This window comes from Helianthus annuus, chromosome 1 (assembly GCF_002127325.2).
Source record: "Helianthus annuus cultivar XRQ/B chromosome 1, HanXRQr2.0-SUNRISE, whole genome shotgun sequence".
Taxonomy (NCBI): Eukaryota; Viridiplantae; Streptophyta; class Magnoliopsida; order Asterales; family Asteraceae; genus Helianthus; species Helianthus annuus.
Genome location: NC_035433.2, coordinates 112,079,113 through 112,093,590, shown reverse-complemented (window position 1 = coordinate 112,093,590; position 14,478 = coordinate 112,079,113). Strand labels below are relative to the sequence as shown.

At 42.9% G+C, this 14,478-nt stretch overlaps 1 protein-coding gene across 1 annotated transcript; it reads left to right on the top strand.

Moving 5' to 3' along the window:
* The first annotated feature begins 13,127 nt into the window (after positions 1–13,127).
* On the top strand, positions 13,128–13,846 carry LOC110880334. The gene is made up of 3 exons (XM_022128927.1): positions 13,128–13,160; positions 13,218–13,338; positions 13,419–13,846. The coding sequence occupies exons 1-3, from the start codon at positions 13,128–13,130 to the stop codon at positions 13,844–13,846; spliced, it is 582 nt and encodes a 193-aa protein (XP_021984619.1).
* Positions 13,847–14,478: the final 632 nt, after the last annotated feature.

Below are 14,478 nucleotides of genomic sequence, written 5' to 3'. Positions count from 1 at the left end.
AGGAGTTATATTATTAACATATCAAAAGATGTGCTCTTAGTTTCACCTAAAAACAAGGCCCATCCACTAAGAGCACTAATAGTCCATTACCATATTTACCCAACAGCTGAAGGCTTCATCTCAAACCGAGACCCATCCACCTCCAACTGTTGTATTGTTCAAAAGCCATGCAGGAAATGTAAATTGTTCAGGGGCAGAAAAGTAAAGTGCAGAAAAGTAAATTGTTTAGGGATTACAGACCAACATCAAATCTAAAAAAAGTGAGCTCCGGCCTAAGCATCAACATCCATCATCGCCCACTCAGATGCCCTCACACAGCGGCATCCTCTCCAGCCTTCCCCGGCTTCTCAGCACCAGCATCCTCACCAGCATCCTGTCCAGCATCCTCACCAGCATCCGCTCTAGCATCCTTCTTATCTCCAGCCTGATCCACCGCCTCCGCTGACTTAGAAGACTCACCGGCTTCAGCTGGGAATGGCACAGCTTTGCCTCCGAGCTCCTTCAACTTGGCCACCCAGGATTCAATTGGCCAAGATGGACAAACAAGACCCGTCTCCTTGGCCTCGTAGGCCATCTTGATGCGTGCTTGTAACAGGGAGACGATAGCGGAAATCTTGATTCCCTCCCGGAAATTGATCATGGCTTGATCATGATCCATTTGAACGGTGGCAAGTTTGACCTCAGCTTCTTGGGTGACCTTCTTCAGCAGGCTTTCGTAGTGCCGGCTCTTCGCTTCAGCAATGGCACCTTGGTCAGCAACGGTGCTTTCAAGCTGTTTGATCCTGGCTTCATGGAGTGCAACAGTGCCACATGCGTCATTGTACAAGTGGAGCAAATGCTGGAGGCCCTGCACATCAATAACAGGTACAAGTTGGAATATACGTGTATAATGACTAAGATATCCTATCAGGATATCCTGTTAGGATATACATGCAGGATATATGTGCAGGATATACATGCAGGATATGTGTCAGGAAATTACCTTGTTAAGGAAGGATGTCATTGGCTCTAAGGAATCAGTGAAGCTGAGTTCATCATAGGAGAACCCTTCTGAGCTTGGAGCACTGACTTCGAGACCCTTCCTCTTTTTCGCTGTGGAAGCACGAGTCCTTGGATTGGCCTTGGGAGCTGGGAGTGGCTTGGAGCTAGCAGCGGCAGGAGCCTCCTTCTCGACTATGGTTGGAGTTGGATAACTGTCGAGTTCTTCAAGATCTAGATAGACTGGAACTTTGCTGGAATCTGTACATGGGAAGTAAAATTCTAGACCTCTCCTAAAAATATCAAATAAAAACATGTATGTACAGGATATCTTGCAGGATCCTTACCAGACATGTTTGCGCTTGAAAGAGGGCTTGGAGTTGGTGGAGATGGGTTGAAACTTCTCTCTGCCTCTGGAAGGAGTCTGATGGCATCTATTCTTTTTTGAGAATCTGCAAGGGGAGGTGCTAGCTTCCTAAAATCAGCTGTACAAGAAAACGACAAAGTCAGTTCAGGATATAAAGCAGGATAACAGGCAGGATCATCTTTAAACCCTAAATCCTACCCTTCTTCAACCAATTCACCGGGTAATCCGCTCCACCAGGGATTGAATCTCTTTTTACAAAAAAGAATTTGGATTTCCATTCCTCTTCATTCCTGGTGGCTCGGAGGATTAATGGGTCACTGGAAGTACAGTAAAATAAGAATCGACAAGAGCCGTGGCACCTAAGTCGGTATGCTAAAGGAAGGTCATGAACGGAAAGATCAGGGATATGGTTGTTCTTGATTTGATCAAGAACAGCCAAGACTCGCCAAAGCATTGGCATTGTCTGACTGAAGCAGATTTTGGTGACATTAAAGAACTCGGTGATGAAGTCCGAGAAAGGAAATTGCAACCCTAAGGTGAAGGGAAAGGCATTAAAACACAACCACTCGTCGGAAACCATATCTGATCGGATTTCCCGATCAAACGGCCGGAACACCGTCCCTTTTGGGAAGATGCCGGAGGTTTTAAGGGATGGCAAGTGTGCACCGTCAAAAGTGCATATTTCTTTCTCCAGATCCTGGAGAATATTTTGATGGATGAACGTGGGAGCAGAGTCGCCGGAGCTAGATCTTGTCTGCCTTGCCATATTATTACCGGAATATTGGGAAGAATGAAAAGTGAAGTTGAGAGAGAAATGTTTACCTTTTTCTCTTCGGTAAAGGTTAAATGAAGATGAGGATGAGAAGATATAGGGTATGATGAGTAAATATAGGCCGGGTGGTTGAAAGCTGTCACATCAATAGTCTTATCTCTTAATTGCCTCGGCCATTGTGAAAAAATGTAACCGTTAGGATATCAAACGGTAACATTTTTGGGGACAATTGTTATGGGTGAAATTCTGAGCCCATATCCTGGGAAATATCTTGATATATATCTTGTTTATGTTGTATCTGTTTACATCCGGGATGCTACTTCAGGATATTGGTAACATCCTGAATGGTATCCTCGGGATTACTAATGGATTATGTGCAGGCACGTGGGTTAGAAGCTAGCAACGTTAACAAGACCTATTCCACGGAAGACTCGGTCCAAGTCGTTCAAGGGAAGACGTTGAAGCCGTATTACTCGGTCTATAACGTTCATAATGGAATATTCGGAGTAGCCCATATTTGTAGGGATTATTGTTTGTAATTCGTTACTATAAATAGGTGGGTATATCAGATCAACTAGGACATCACAATCACACTCTCTACACTCTAACACTCGCTCTCTCGCAACTTTCACTTTCATACAAATTCATTGTAACACTTAGCGATCTGATCTATATCCTGCACTGTATCCTGAAGTTTAAAGCAATAAGAAGAACGAGGCAGCTGCGATTGTCAGCTCCCGAGGTTTTATGCCGGCGATCTAGATTGATCAAGGGCTTTCCTCGTACATCTTGTGTCATTTACTTTACTTTCTTGCTCGTTGTTTGATCGTAGATACAGCTCAATATCCTGAGCCGTATCCTGAACACTGTTTTTCCAAACAACATAACCAGCATATTTTCAACACACTTTTTAGCACACTACCTCACTTAACTAATTTGATCACTTAATTGCTTCGGTAATTTTTGACCAAAACACCAACTACCTCCTAGATCAATTACACATGCACGCAGCATGTCTTCCAACGTCTGAATAGTACGCTCACTCTGCCCATCCGTCTGAGGATGGTAAGCCGTACTGAAATTCAATTGAGTGCCCAGAGACTGTTGGAAACTCTTCCAGAAATGAGATGTGTATCTAGTATCTCAATCTGATATAATAGATACTGGTACGCCATGCAAGGATACAATCTTATCCACGTACAGTTGGGCTAACATGTCAGAGCTGAAGGTTTCTCTAATGGGCAAGAAATGTGCTGACTTAGTCAGTCTATCAACTATGACCCATATAGTATCATTTCCCTTCGGCGTCTTAGGCAATTTGGTGATGAAGTCCATTGTCACCATTTCCCATTTCCAAGTGGGAATTTCAGGCTGTTGCAACAAACCTGACGGTTTCTGGTGTTCAGCTTTGACTTTAGCACACATCAAGCATTTAGCTACATAGGCAGCTATAGACTTCTTCAAGCCTATCCACCAATAATTTGCCTTTAAATCCTGGTACATCTTATCAGCTCCAGGATGGACGGAATACTTGGAACTGTGGGCTTCCTTGAGGATAACATCTCGAAGTCCTCCATATACAGGAACCCATATTCGTCCATTTAATCTCAACATTCCGTCTTTATCGTAGGACAACTGTTTTTCAGTTACTCCTAATTTCTCTTCAGGATAGTTAGCTTCCAACACAGCTTCCTTTTGTGCAGCTAACAACCTTTCATTCAAACTGCTCTTAATTTCAATGCTCTTGGCATTGATCCTTATCGGCTTCACTCTTTCCTTCCTGCTCAAAGCATCTGCGACTACATTGGCCTTGCCTGGATGGTATCTTATTTCACAATCATAATCGTTCAAGGTTTCCATCCATCGTCGCTGCCTCATGTTCAAATCTTTCTGATTGAACAGGTGTTGAAGGCTCTTATGGTCGGAATAGATTACACACTTCGTCCCATACAGATAATGCCTCCAAAGCTTTAGTGCAAATACAGCGGCACCCAACTCCAAGTCATGGGTGGTGTAATTCTTTTCGTGCACCTTTAATTGTCGTGAAGCGTAGGCTATGACCTTGCCCTTTTGCATTAACACACAACCCATTCCGGTGTGTGATGCATCACAATACACCACAAATTCTTCAATGCCTTCAGGTAGAGTCAGCACCGGAGCGTTACTCAACTTCTGCTTCAAGATATCGAAGGATTCTTGTTGCTTAGGCCCCCAATTAAACTTAATGTTCTTACGTGTTAACGACGTTAAGGGTGCAGCAATCCTTGAGAAGTTTTCAATAAAACGCCTATAGTATCCAGCCAAACCTAGGAAGCTACGAATCTCTGAAGGTGTCTTTGGCTCTTGCCAGTTCATAATAGCTTCTATCTTTGCGGGATCCACTTGAATTCCACGTTCACTCACAACATGACCAAGGAACTGGACTTCGCGAAGCCAAAATTCACACTTTGAAAACTTGGCATAGAGCTTCTCTTAATGGAGCAGCTTAAGAATGCACCGAAGATGCTTCTCATGGTCAGCTTGGTTTTTCGAGTAGATGAGGATGTCGTCGATGAAGACGATGACAAAAATATCCAGATAAGGCTTGCATACGCGATTCATGAGATCCATGAATGCGGCAGGTGCGTTAGTGAGCCCAAAAGGCATCACTAGAACTCGTAATGACCATAACGAGTCCTAAACGCGGTCTTATGTACGTCCTCCTCCTTGACTTTCAATTGATGATAGCCTGACCTGAGATCTATCTTGGAAAAGTAACTCGCTCCCTGTAGCTGGTCGAATAGATCATCGATTCTAGGCAAAGGATATCTGTTCTTGATAGTAACCTTGTTTAGCTCACGGTAATCAATGCATAGACGCATTGATCCATCCTTCTTTTTAACAAACAGAATTGGCGCTCCCCATGGAGAGGAACTAGGTCTAATAAAACCTTTAGCTAGTAAATCATCTAGCTGTGTCCTTAATTCCTTCATCTCCGTTGGTGCTAATCTATATGGTGCTCTGGCCACTGGTGCAGCTCCGGGGATGATGTCAATCCTAAATTCCACCTGCCTATCTGGTGGCAAACCAGGTAGTTCCTCCGGAAAAACCTCGGGATAGTCAGAAATGACCGGTATGTCTTCGATCCTGGGCTTCTTTTCGTCAATGGTTACTCGTGCCATATAAATGACACAACCCCTACTCGTGCACCCGGATGCCTTAAGCATGGCCACACGATCTGGCATTCCGTGTTGAGTATCTCCCTGAATAGTGAGTGGCTCACCAGATGGGGTTCTGATTACTACCTGCTTCTTGTTGCACATGATCTGGGCTTGGTTACGCGATAACCAATCCATTCCTATCACTACATCAAAGCCGGCTAGCTTAAAGGGTAACAAGGACAAAGGAAAAGAGTGGTTCCTAATGGATAGGACACATCCATCTAATACAGTCGAAACTGTTTCTATCGATCCATCAGCTAATTCCACTTCATATTTCATACTTAGAACTTTAACAGGTAATTTCAACAGTTCACAGAACTTATTATCTACAAAGGACCTATCCGCCCCAGAGTCAAACAATACCCTTGCGTAGACATCATTAATGAGAAAAGTACATGTTATGACATTATCATCCTGAATAGCTTCCTTTGCATCCATGCGGAAGACCCTTGCATTAGTCTTCTTTCCCTCTTCTGCTTTCTTGGCAAGCTTCGGGCAGTTGGGCCTAATGTGTCCCTTCTCATTACAATTGTAGCAGGTGGCATCCTTAAGTTTCTTGCAATCTAATGCCTTATAATCCGGGGACTTGCAAATCCCACATAGTTTCTGCTGAGATTGGGATCTAGACTCCTGCCTGCATTTCCCGAAATGGTGCTTCTTACAAACTTTGCACCTGGGCTTTTCACCCGACTGTTGATCTCCCTTCTTGGATCCCGACCCTTTCTTGTGGTCGTCATTGCCCTTCCGCTTCTTATCTGAGCGTCGCGAACCATCATTTTCGCGTTTTCGTTTCTCGGCATCTGCGGCCCTCAGTGATCTCTGTCTAACTGCGTCTTTTGTAAGGGACAGAGAAATGTCAGCCACTGATCGAAAAGTAGTGGGCTGAGAGGCCTTGACGCTTGCTTTAGTTTCTGGGGCCAGACCCCCAATGAAACGGGCTATCCTCTTTGGTTCAGGTGTTACAAGGTAGGGAACTAGCCTTGACAAGGTATTGAAGGTTGTGAGGTAAGCCTGGCAATCCAGGTTCTTCATCACCAGAGACAGGAAATCAGACTCTATTCCTTCGACCTCGTGCTGAGGGCAGTAATTCTCCTTGATTAGGGCAACAAATTGTTCCCAAGACATGTTGTATAGAGGTATCTTTCCGGTGGCTTGAATCAGCGACTTCCACCATTGCAGTGCATCACCTTTGAAAGATTGTGTCACAAACTTCACAATATCTCTTTCAGCACAGCCACTTATATCCACTACTGTCTCCATCTCATCAAGCCAAGTCATACAGTCCACTGCCCCCTTCTCCCCAGTGAAATCCCGGGGTTTACAAGACACAAAGTACTTATACGTGCAACCCTTGGCACGTGGGGCATCATAAAGCACGATCTTCTTAGATTGATTATCATTTTCATTCGAAGAATGCCTATCATCATCCTTCTTAGATTCTTCCTTTTTGGACTTGGGTTGGACAGATGGTGGCTTGCTGTGAGACTCCGAATGAGTCTTGGATTTAATATGCGGTGTAGACAAGGTCCTACTATGGGTCCCACTGTACTCACTGTATTGTCGTTCTAATGCTTTAGTAACCGCATCATCTACCAGCGCTTTCAACTCTGCGCCAGTTAACTGTATTTTTGCGTTATCGTGGTTTTCCACCGGACGACTATTTACTTCGTCCGACCTAGCCATGTAGCTTCACCGCTACATATAAACAATAATAGGCAAGGTTTTATTTAACAGTTAATACAGTATTTTATGTATTTTATTAACCATGGTTTTTAAATAGCCATTGCAGGTTAATTTATTAATCAAACATTAATTCAGGATCTGTATTATAACCCTATATTATAGTTAAGAATTAACATATAACTTAGTCACAAGGACAGTGTTAGCTTATAACCCGGATTCTTACAGAATCAAGATATTAGGGTTTGAATCACAGTTCATTACCCTATTCTAGACAGTGAGTTGCAGACTCTAACTGTCCCTTAGTCCCTAGGACATTAATTATTACCCGTAGGCACTTCATTCCCAAGGAATGGACATTTACTTACAGGGAATTTCAAATTAACCCAATTTTCAATTATGGCCTATGTGACTTTTACTGTGTCACAATTAGCCCAGTATGTTACAGAATTTGGAATCTTCTAGACAGGTTCTGCCATCTTGGCCATGTCTACAACGACACGTGGCTAGGCTTTTACCCCTTAGATTCTCTTTATAACGCAGATCAATCCTAAGTTGAGATATTAATTATGGACCTGAATCTAATTATGGAGATACCATTTTGGCCTTGTCTTAAAATGACATGTGGCTAGGTCTTGTCCCTTTTTAGATTTTGCCATTTCATATTAATGGTAGGTCTTCTTTATTTAGGAAATGTTATTTTCATTTTTATTTTAAGTTTATTCATATACTTATTTATAACAACAATCATGAAAATTTAAATGCAACATTTCACTAACAAAGATTTAACAGTACAATACTTGCCCTAAACGGGACTTCTACAAACAACATGCCCACGCAGGGGCGAAATACAACAAATAAAACAACAAACAAACCCTCGCAGGGGTCAACTAAAAGACACGCCCACACAGGGGCATAATACTAAAAGGCAAGCTCACGCAGGAGCTGAATACGGAAACATAAAGTCCACGCAGGGACTGATTACAACTAAGCAGACAAACAACAAAGGTCCTTAATGACCCCTCCTCTTAGACTTCCCCTTTAGCAAGTCTGACAGGCCCTTGAAGAAGCCTTGCCGCTCCCTGCGGTCTTCTCGAACTTCCTGTTCGACTTGATGCAACCTATCAGGAACCTCCTGCTGACGTTCTGGCGGAATCAGCTGTGGCTGCAGCGGCTGGTACATCGGTTGAGGAGGTGGTGGATGCTGGTACCCATAAGTCGGGTAACCAGTGGTCCATGGTCCTCCGTATGGTCCTTCAGGGTGAAGAGCGTTGTAGTCCCGAGCTACTTGATATGGATCGACCTCCGCATAGCCAAAGTTGTAATGAGTATGCACTGGCTGCTCAAAGGGGTTATGCGCTGCTGAACCAGCGTATGCAGGGATTGGGTTGTCAAAACCCAACGGAGGTGCCATAGGCACTGAGTTGATTTCTGGAATGGGGCTTGATGGACCCCCCATTGGTGGTTCTTCCTCTTCCTCCTGGAGTGGCGGATAATGGCTGCCACTTGATGGTTGGGGAGTACTGATGCGAACTCCACCTCGCACGGACATCCGTGCGTTAGACCTCCTCCGCCTCGGTGGCTCCGGAGGCGGCTGCTGTTCCACTGGTGGTGGTGGTGGCGGAGTGACTGCCACGAAGGGAGAATCCTGGGAAGGATCCTGCTGCTGTTGTTGCTGCTGCTGCTGATACGGGGACGAGTGCTCAGAGGGCGTGAAGTACCAGTCCCACTGCTTGAATCTCTCCTAGTAACTGTCCGGACCGCGATACGGCGATCCGTGGAACGATGACCCATCCGAGATTTCGATGGGGTGGTTCGGCGTTCCTGTAGCAGGCTCCATGGGATCAGTATCCTCGTCCATGTCATTTTCCTCAGAGAAGTGGTCTTCCGGTCCGAGTGGGTTAAAACCCCCGGGTTCTGGAAAAATATTAGCCGGGTTGAACCGGCTCTGGAAGGTTGGGGTTGGGTCACCAAAGGAGTGGTGAGAGTTGGATCTCTACAGAGGTATGAAAGAGGGTGGTTGCTCGTTGGGCTAATTTTCTGACTGGGGCCCAAAGGAGTGCTGGTAACAAGGTGAAGAGCTGAGGGAGACTGACCGCCTCCCGGGTTCGACATAGAGCCTCCACGGCTCTTGTGGACTAGTGCTCATGGTAATGGATGGGGTACGCCGGTGCGAAGGCCCGGCTTCGTGGTCGTGACCCGCGACTGGTCCTTTGCCTCGACCGCGAAGAAATCTTGGTGGCATGCTGACCTGCATACATGTTTTAGATAACAACAATATAATAAAATAAGACCCAAAAATAAAACAAAACAGAGTTTGTCCTATGTTCTTTGTCTAGACTCGGAACTCGAAGAATGTGCAATTCGTGCACTGAGACTAAACACAAAAAGGCTAGTGTTTAATTCACTCAGTGTTGGCTCTGATACCAACCTGTCACACCCCTAATTTCCACGTGTCACCGGTGGGCCCGGTGGGGGATTAACGTGACGTAGTTGATATCATCATAGTCAAACAACACAAATTATAATGCACAGCGGAAGCAAAGATAGATTTATTTCAACTTAAAATTATTGTAATATTCAAATATCACAAAATGTCGAAATAGAATCCACAGGCAGAATCAAACAAAAAGGAAACTTCATTTCAACAGACTTCATGCATCCTAAGCTTGTGAGACTTCTATGGATGCTTAAGGAGTGACCAGCCTATTACGCGTAGTACCTGCACTTAGTCTTTTTGGAAAATACGTCAGTTTACACTGGTAAATACAATTCAACTGACTAACTTTGAAAATGTTTAAAATTGATTTAAATGCACGTGGCATAAAACTTTTTATAACTTGGGTTAATTATTTGCTTAATAAACTTGTAAAAGAATTACATGTTTGTTCTACGTTCGGTAGCCCGGGTCGTGCCGGGTTAAAGATTAATAGACACACCACTTAATATAATTCCGCCGCGAGACTTCTCTCGTACCGACGATTATACATGTTGTACAACACTACGGGTGTACGCCTACACCCGAGTGCTAAGGTTGTGGCCATTCTTTGAATGATGCCAAGGATATCCGGGACATGGTCATTAAGCCCCCAAAGGCGTTAAACAAACAAAACAGCATTTTCAAACGGGTTAATTTGACTGCACATAACCAAGACCGGTTAAGGTCAATTCCCCGACCAAGCGGTATTTTATATACCGTACCCCACGCCCGTATAGGGAAAATAAGTTAAACATATTTACCTGAGCAAAGTATAAACCAAATATAACGAGTGCAAGTAGCTTTTACTGGGCTCCTAGATCTGGAAATTAAGGTTTTAATAACCTATTAGAATCCTAACGGGTCTTAAGCTTAGACCGGTTAGTTTTATATAAAGATTACGGTTTTAAGCGCACAATAAGGCGAAGACCGTTTTAGAATGTGGTTTTGACCCAAAAAGCTTGCACACTTGTTTTATATGGGTAATATAATCACATTCTGAATTTTGAGACCAAAAAGATATGGTTTGACCCGTTTCGGCTAAAATGGTCAAACTAGCCACATAAGCCGATCCGAACGCGTATAGTGCGTAACGAGTAACCATAAGAGTCAAATGCAAGTTTCTGAAGTCAATATGCTTAAAATATGTTGTGATATCAGAATGATACCTTCCATTATGCCCCAAATGATTTTAAACCAAGACTATGCCTCATCAGGGCGTTTTGGTCATTTTATAAGGTGTAAAAGGGTTAAAATGATAACCTGGGTTACAGGTCTGATTAAACTAGTAAATATACTTAATTTACTAAGTTATAACAGTAGGGTATCAAATTTATGTGAAATTTATTATCTTTAACCTTACTATGCACCGTAGGGGCATTTTGGTAATTTCACATGTGCCTAAAAGGTCAAATTCTGGAATTCAGAGTTCAAAACATTTGCCTACTGTTTAAAATATAAAAAATCACTAATTACATCAGTAGGTTTAATCCCTTTGGCTTAATAAGGTTCTAGTGCACCCTTATGCGTTAAAAATGCCCAAAAAAGGCGATTGGAGCCATTTCTGGGTTTTCTGTAAAAAGCTGATATTTTTAATATTCCAGAAGGCTCAAAATAATTTATTTATCATAACAAATCAGTAGAAATTGGTTTGAGGTCAAAAGGATTAGTAAAACTCAATTTATGGCTAAAAAGGGTAAAACCGGCATAAACCGAATAAACCTTAGAACCCTAAGTTATGCTCAGCCTAAAAATAAATAAAAATTCCCAAAAATCCCAAAATATTATTTTATAACAGTGGGTAAAAAGTTTGGTATAAAAATTTGGGTTTTGATAGGCTATACATAATTTACGCCATTTAATTAGTAAAGAAGCTCTTAATTACGCTATTGAGCATAACTCTTAATCTAGACCTCAAACTGACTTCAAATTTTGGGTGCAAGTTTATAAATCAGTAACTAAGGTGCCTACCCTTTTACATTTTCAAAAATCATGTTTAAGGTCAAATGGGCATAATGGTCAAAATATAAGCGATTAACGGAAACATGCATGTGAATAGGATATCTAATGAACCATGTTGTATAATCTCAGAGAGTTATACTAACATGTAAATAGGTTCAAAAGAAGCTCTAAGGCAATCCTAATCTTGGTTTAAACGGGTCAGAACTGAAAGTCAAAGTAGAAGTCAAACTTTGCGACTTTCGGTTCCAAACCGAGCCTAAACTGAAAATTGTCGAGTTGAACATGTTGGAGCATGTTCTTACATTAATTACCAAGTTATTTTAATGATCAAACAGGTTGCATGTAACCTACATTGCTAATTATGCATTAATTCGCAAATAGTCATTTCTGTTGACTTTTTATAATGTACTTTGACTCGACAATTAGCATAGTTAGAGTGGGATTCTGGAAATACCCTTTTAGGGGTTTGTTACCCACATAATTACCTACTTAAAGGTATTTTAATTCGGGATATTAGTGAGTAATTATAGACTAATCCCGAAGTCAAACCTTAATTATGATGGTTTGACTTTTAGCTAATTAACTAAGCTAAAAATAATTAGAGAGGATTAAGGACACTTACAAGAGTCCTAAGAATGCTTATGAGGCCTAAGAAGGGTTTGTTGCAGTCCAGGAGCTCCAGAGAAGTTTTGAACCAAAGTTGCAAGTGAGCATGTAAAGTGTTCACAACTTCAAGATCTTATATAGTGAACCTTGAGGTCCAAGATGATGCCAAGATAGTCTAGAGTGGTTACAAGATCACCCCAAGTGTCTCTATGATGCTATATACTGCCTAGCAAGTCCCTGGTTTTGAAAACCATTCATTTAAGTCGGTGTAACAGGCTGAACAGGCAGCTGTCCATTTCCTGCTGCCAGCGACTGCCTTACGGACCGTAAGCTTAAGGCCTTGCGGTCCGTAAGCTCCTCTTGCGGACCGTATGCTGAAACCGTTACGGTCCGTAACCGACCCTTGCTGAAATCGCCCAGGTACCCTCCTTACGGACCGTAAGACTAGGGCCTTGCGGTCCGTAACCGTTGGTCAGAAACAAAATTTTCACAAACTTCAAGTCTTGACCATGCAATCTCGTGAATTCCGAATTACATGCTAACTTTCTCAGTTGTGGGACCTATTGGCTCAGCCATTGCATGCTTGTATGTCCCTTACATGTTTCTACAACCTTGGCATCTTGTAATTTCTTACAGTGACGGATATTTCCAAGGATTTAAATCTTGGATTCTCACAAGAGTTGGTTATGTTAGTTAACCATTATTAATTTCTTTTACACAAGAATTTTATTCAGCATTTTAGTAGCAACATTCCCAATAATCCAAATTCCATATAAAAGATGGACTTTAGAAACGACCGGTTAATATATATATATAAGATGTTTGTCAAACGATTTAAGGATCTTGGGATTTATAAATTTGGGTCGCTCAGAGGTATTTTAATAACATGTCGCCCTTGGGTCGTTCAGAGGTATTTTGAAATAACATGACGCCCTTTTCATTTAAAATCCTACCATACATCTTTATATTTAATCCGGTTTTTCTGACACGTTTGTCCCTCATGACACGTGTCTTTATTTTATTGGACAGGAATTTCCGAGGTGTTACAATAAGTGTGAAAGGGGTTCTGTTCCACTATCCAGTATGATGGTGGAGTTCCTTAAACCCATGGAAGTCATGGTGATTACTGACTTCTACTCGATTGTGATCCTTATCTTTTCCACTCTTCTTATATAGAATCATGGTGGACGTGGAGGTGGCTGCGGCGGTGGACGTGGCAACATTGTCATGACTCAAGCAAAGTTGACTGATTTGATTAACACACGTATGGCTGAGGATTTGGCAGCTCAGCAAGCTGGTACGATACATACCAGACAAAGCATAGTCCTCGGACATTTCACTCGATTCTTATTCGTGCGTACTTTATTTTTGTTTTAGGTCAACCTGTGAACCAAAATCAGAACAATCCACCTGTGTGTACGTTTAAAACGTTCATGGATTGCAAGCCTCAAACTTTCAGTGGAACTGAAGGTCCCGTGGGACTGCTTCGTTGGTTCGAGAAAGCTGAATCTATCTTTGCTGTGTGCAACTGTCCAGCTGGGGACAGGGTGAAGTTTGCTACGGGCACCTTGGAAGATGGTTTTTTGACTTGGTGGAATGCTCAAGTGCAGATGCTGGGCATTGAGATGGCAAATGCGACAACTTGGGACGATTTCAAGGAGTTGATACAGGAAGAGTACTGCCCTCGCGATGAAATACAAAAGCTGGAAAACGAGTATTATAACCTGAAAATGGAGGGGTCTAAGATCGAGGCTTATACGAAACGGTCTCACGAGCTAGCGAATATGTGTCCAGACCTATCCTGACCACCGCCCCGCAGGATCAAACTCTACATCAAAGGATTAGCACCACAAGTCAAGGGATTAGTCACTACAGCAAATCTTGACAACCTACCACGGATTATCAGACTAGCTCATAAGATCACTGATCAGGAGGTGGAGCGTGGCTCGCTACCACCACGTGTTGCTGCTACTACTACTGCTGCTACTGCTACCCCCACCACTGACAACAAACATAAATGGAATGACGCAGACAAGGCGACTAACTCGAACCAGTCGCAAAAGAATTCTGACAGCAACAACAGTCGCAGCATCAGCCAGTCATCCTCAGTCAACCAGAATCAGAACAAAAGTCAAACTTCGGGCTCTTATGCGTGGAAACAGCCGAAGTGCAACAAGTGCGGTTTTCACCACTTTGACTCGTGTAACCGAGCATGTCAAAGGTGTGACAAGGTGGGTCACATGGCGAAAGATTGTAGAGCTCCACATCCCAAGCAACAACAACAGCAACCCCAACAACAGCAGCAGAGGCAGCAACCCCAGCAGAATCGGGGTAATCAAAGGGGATTTTACCAATGCGGCAACGAAGGGCACTTCAAGAAGGATTGCCCACAATTGAATCAAAATGCTAACAACAACAACAACGGTGGGAACAATAA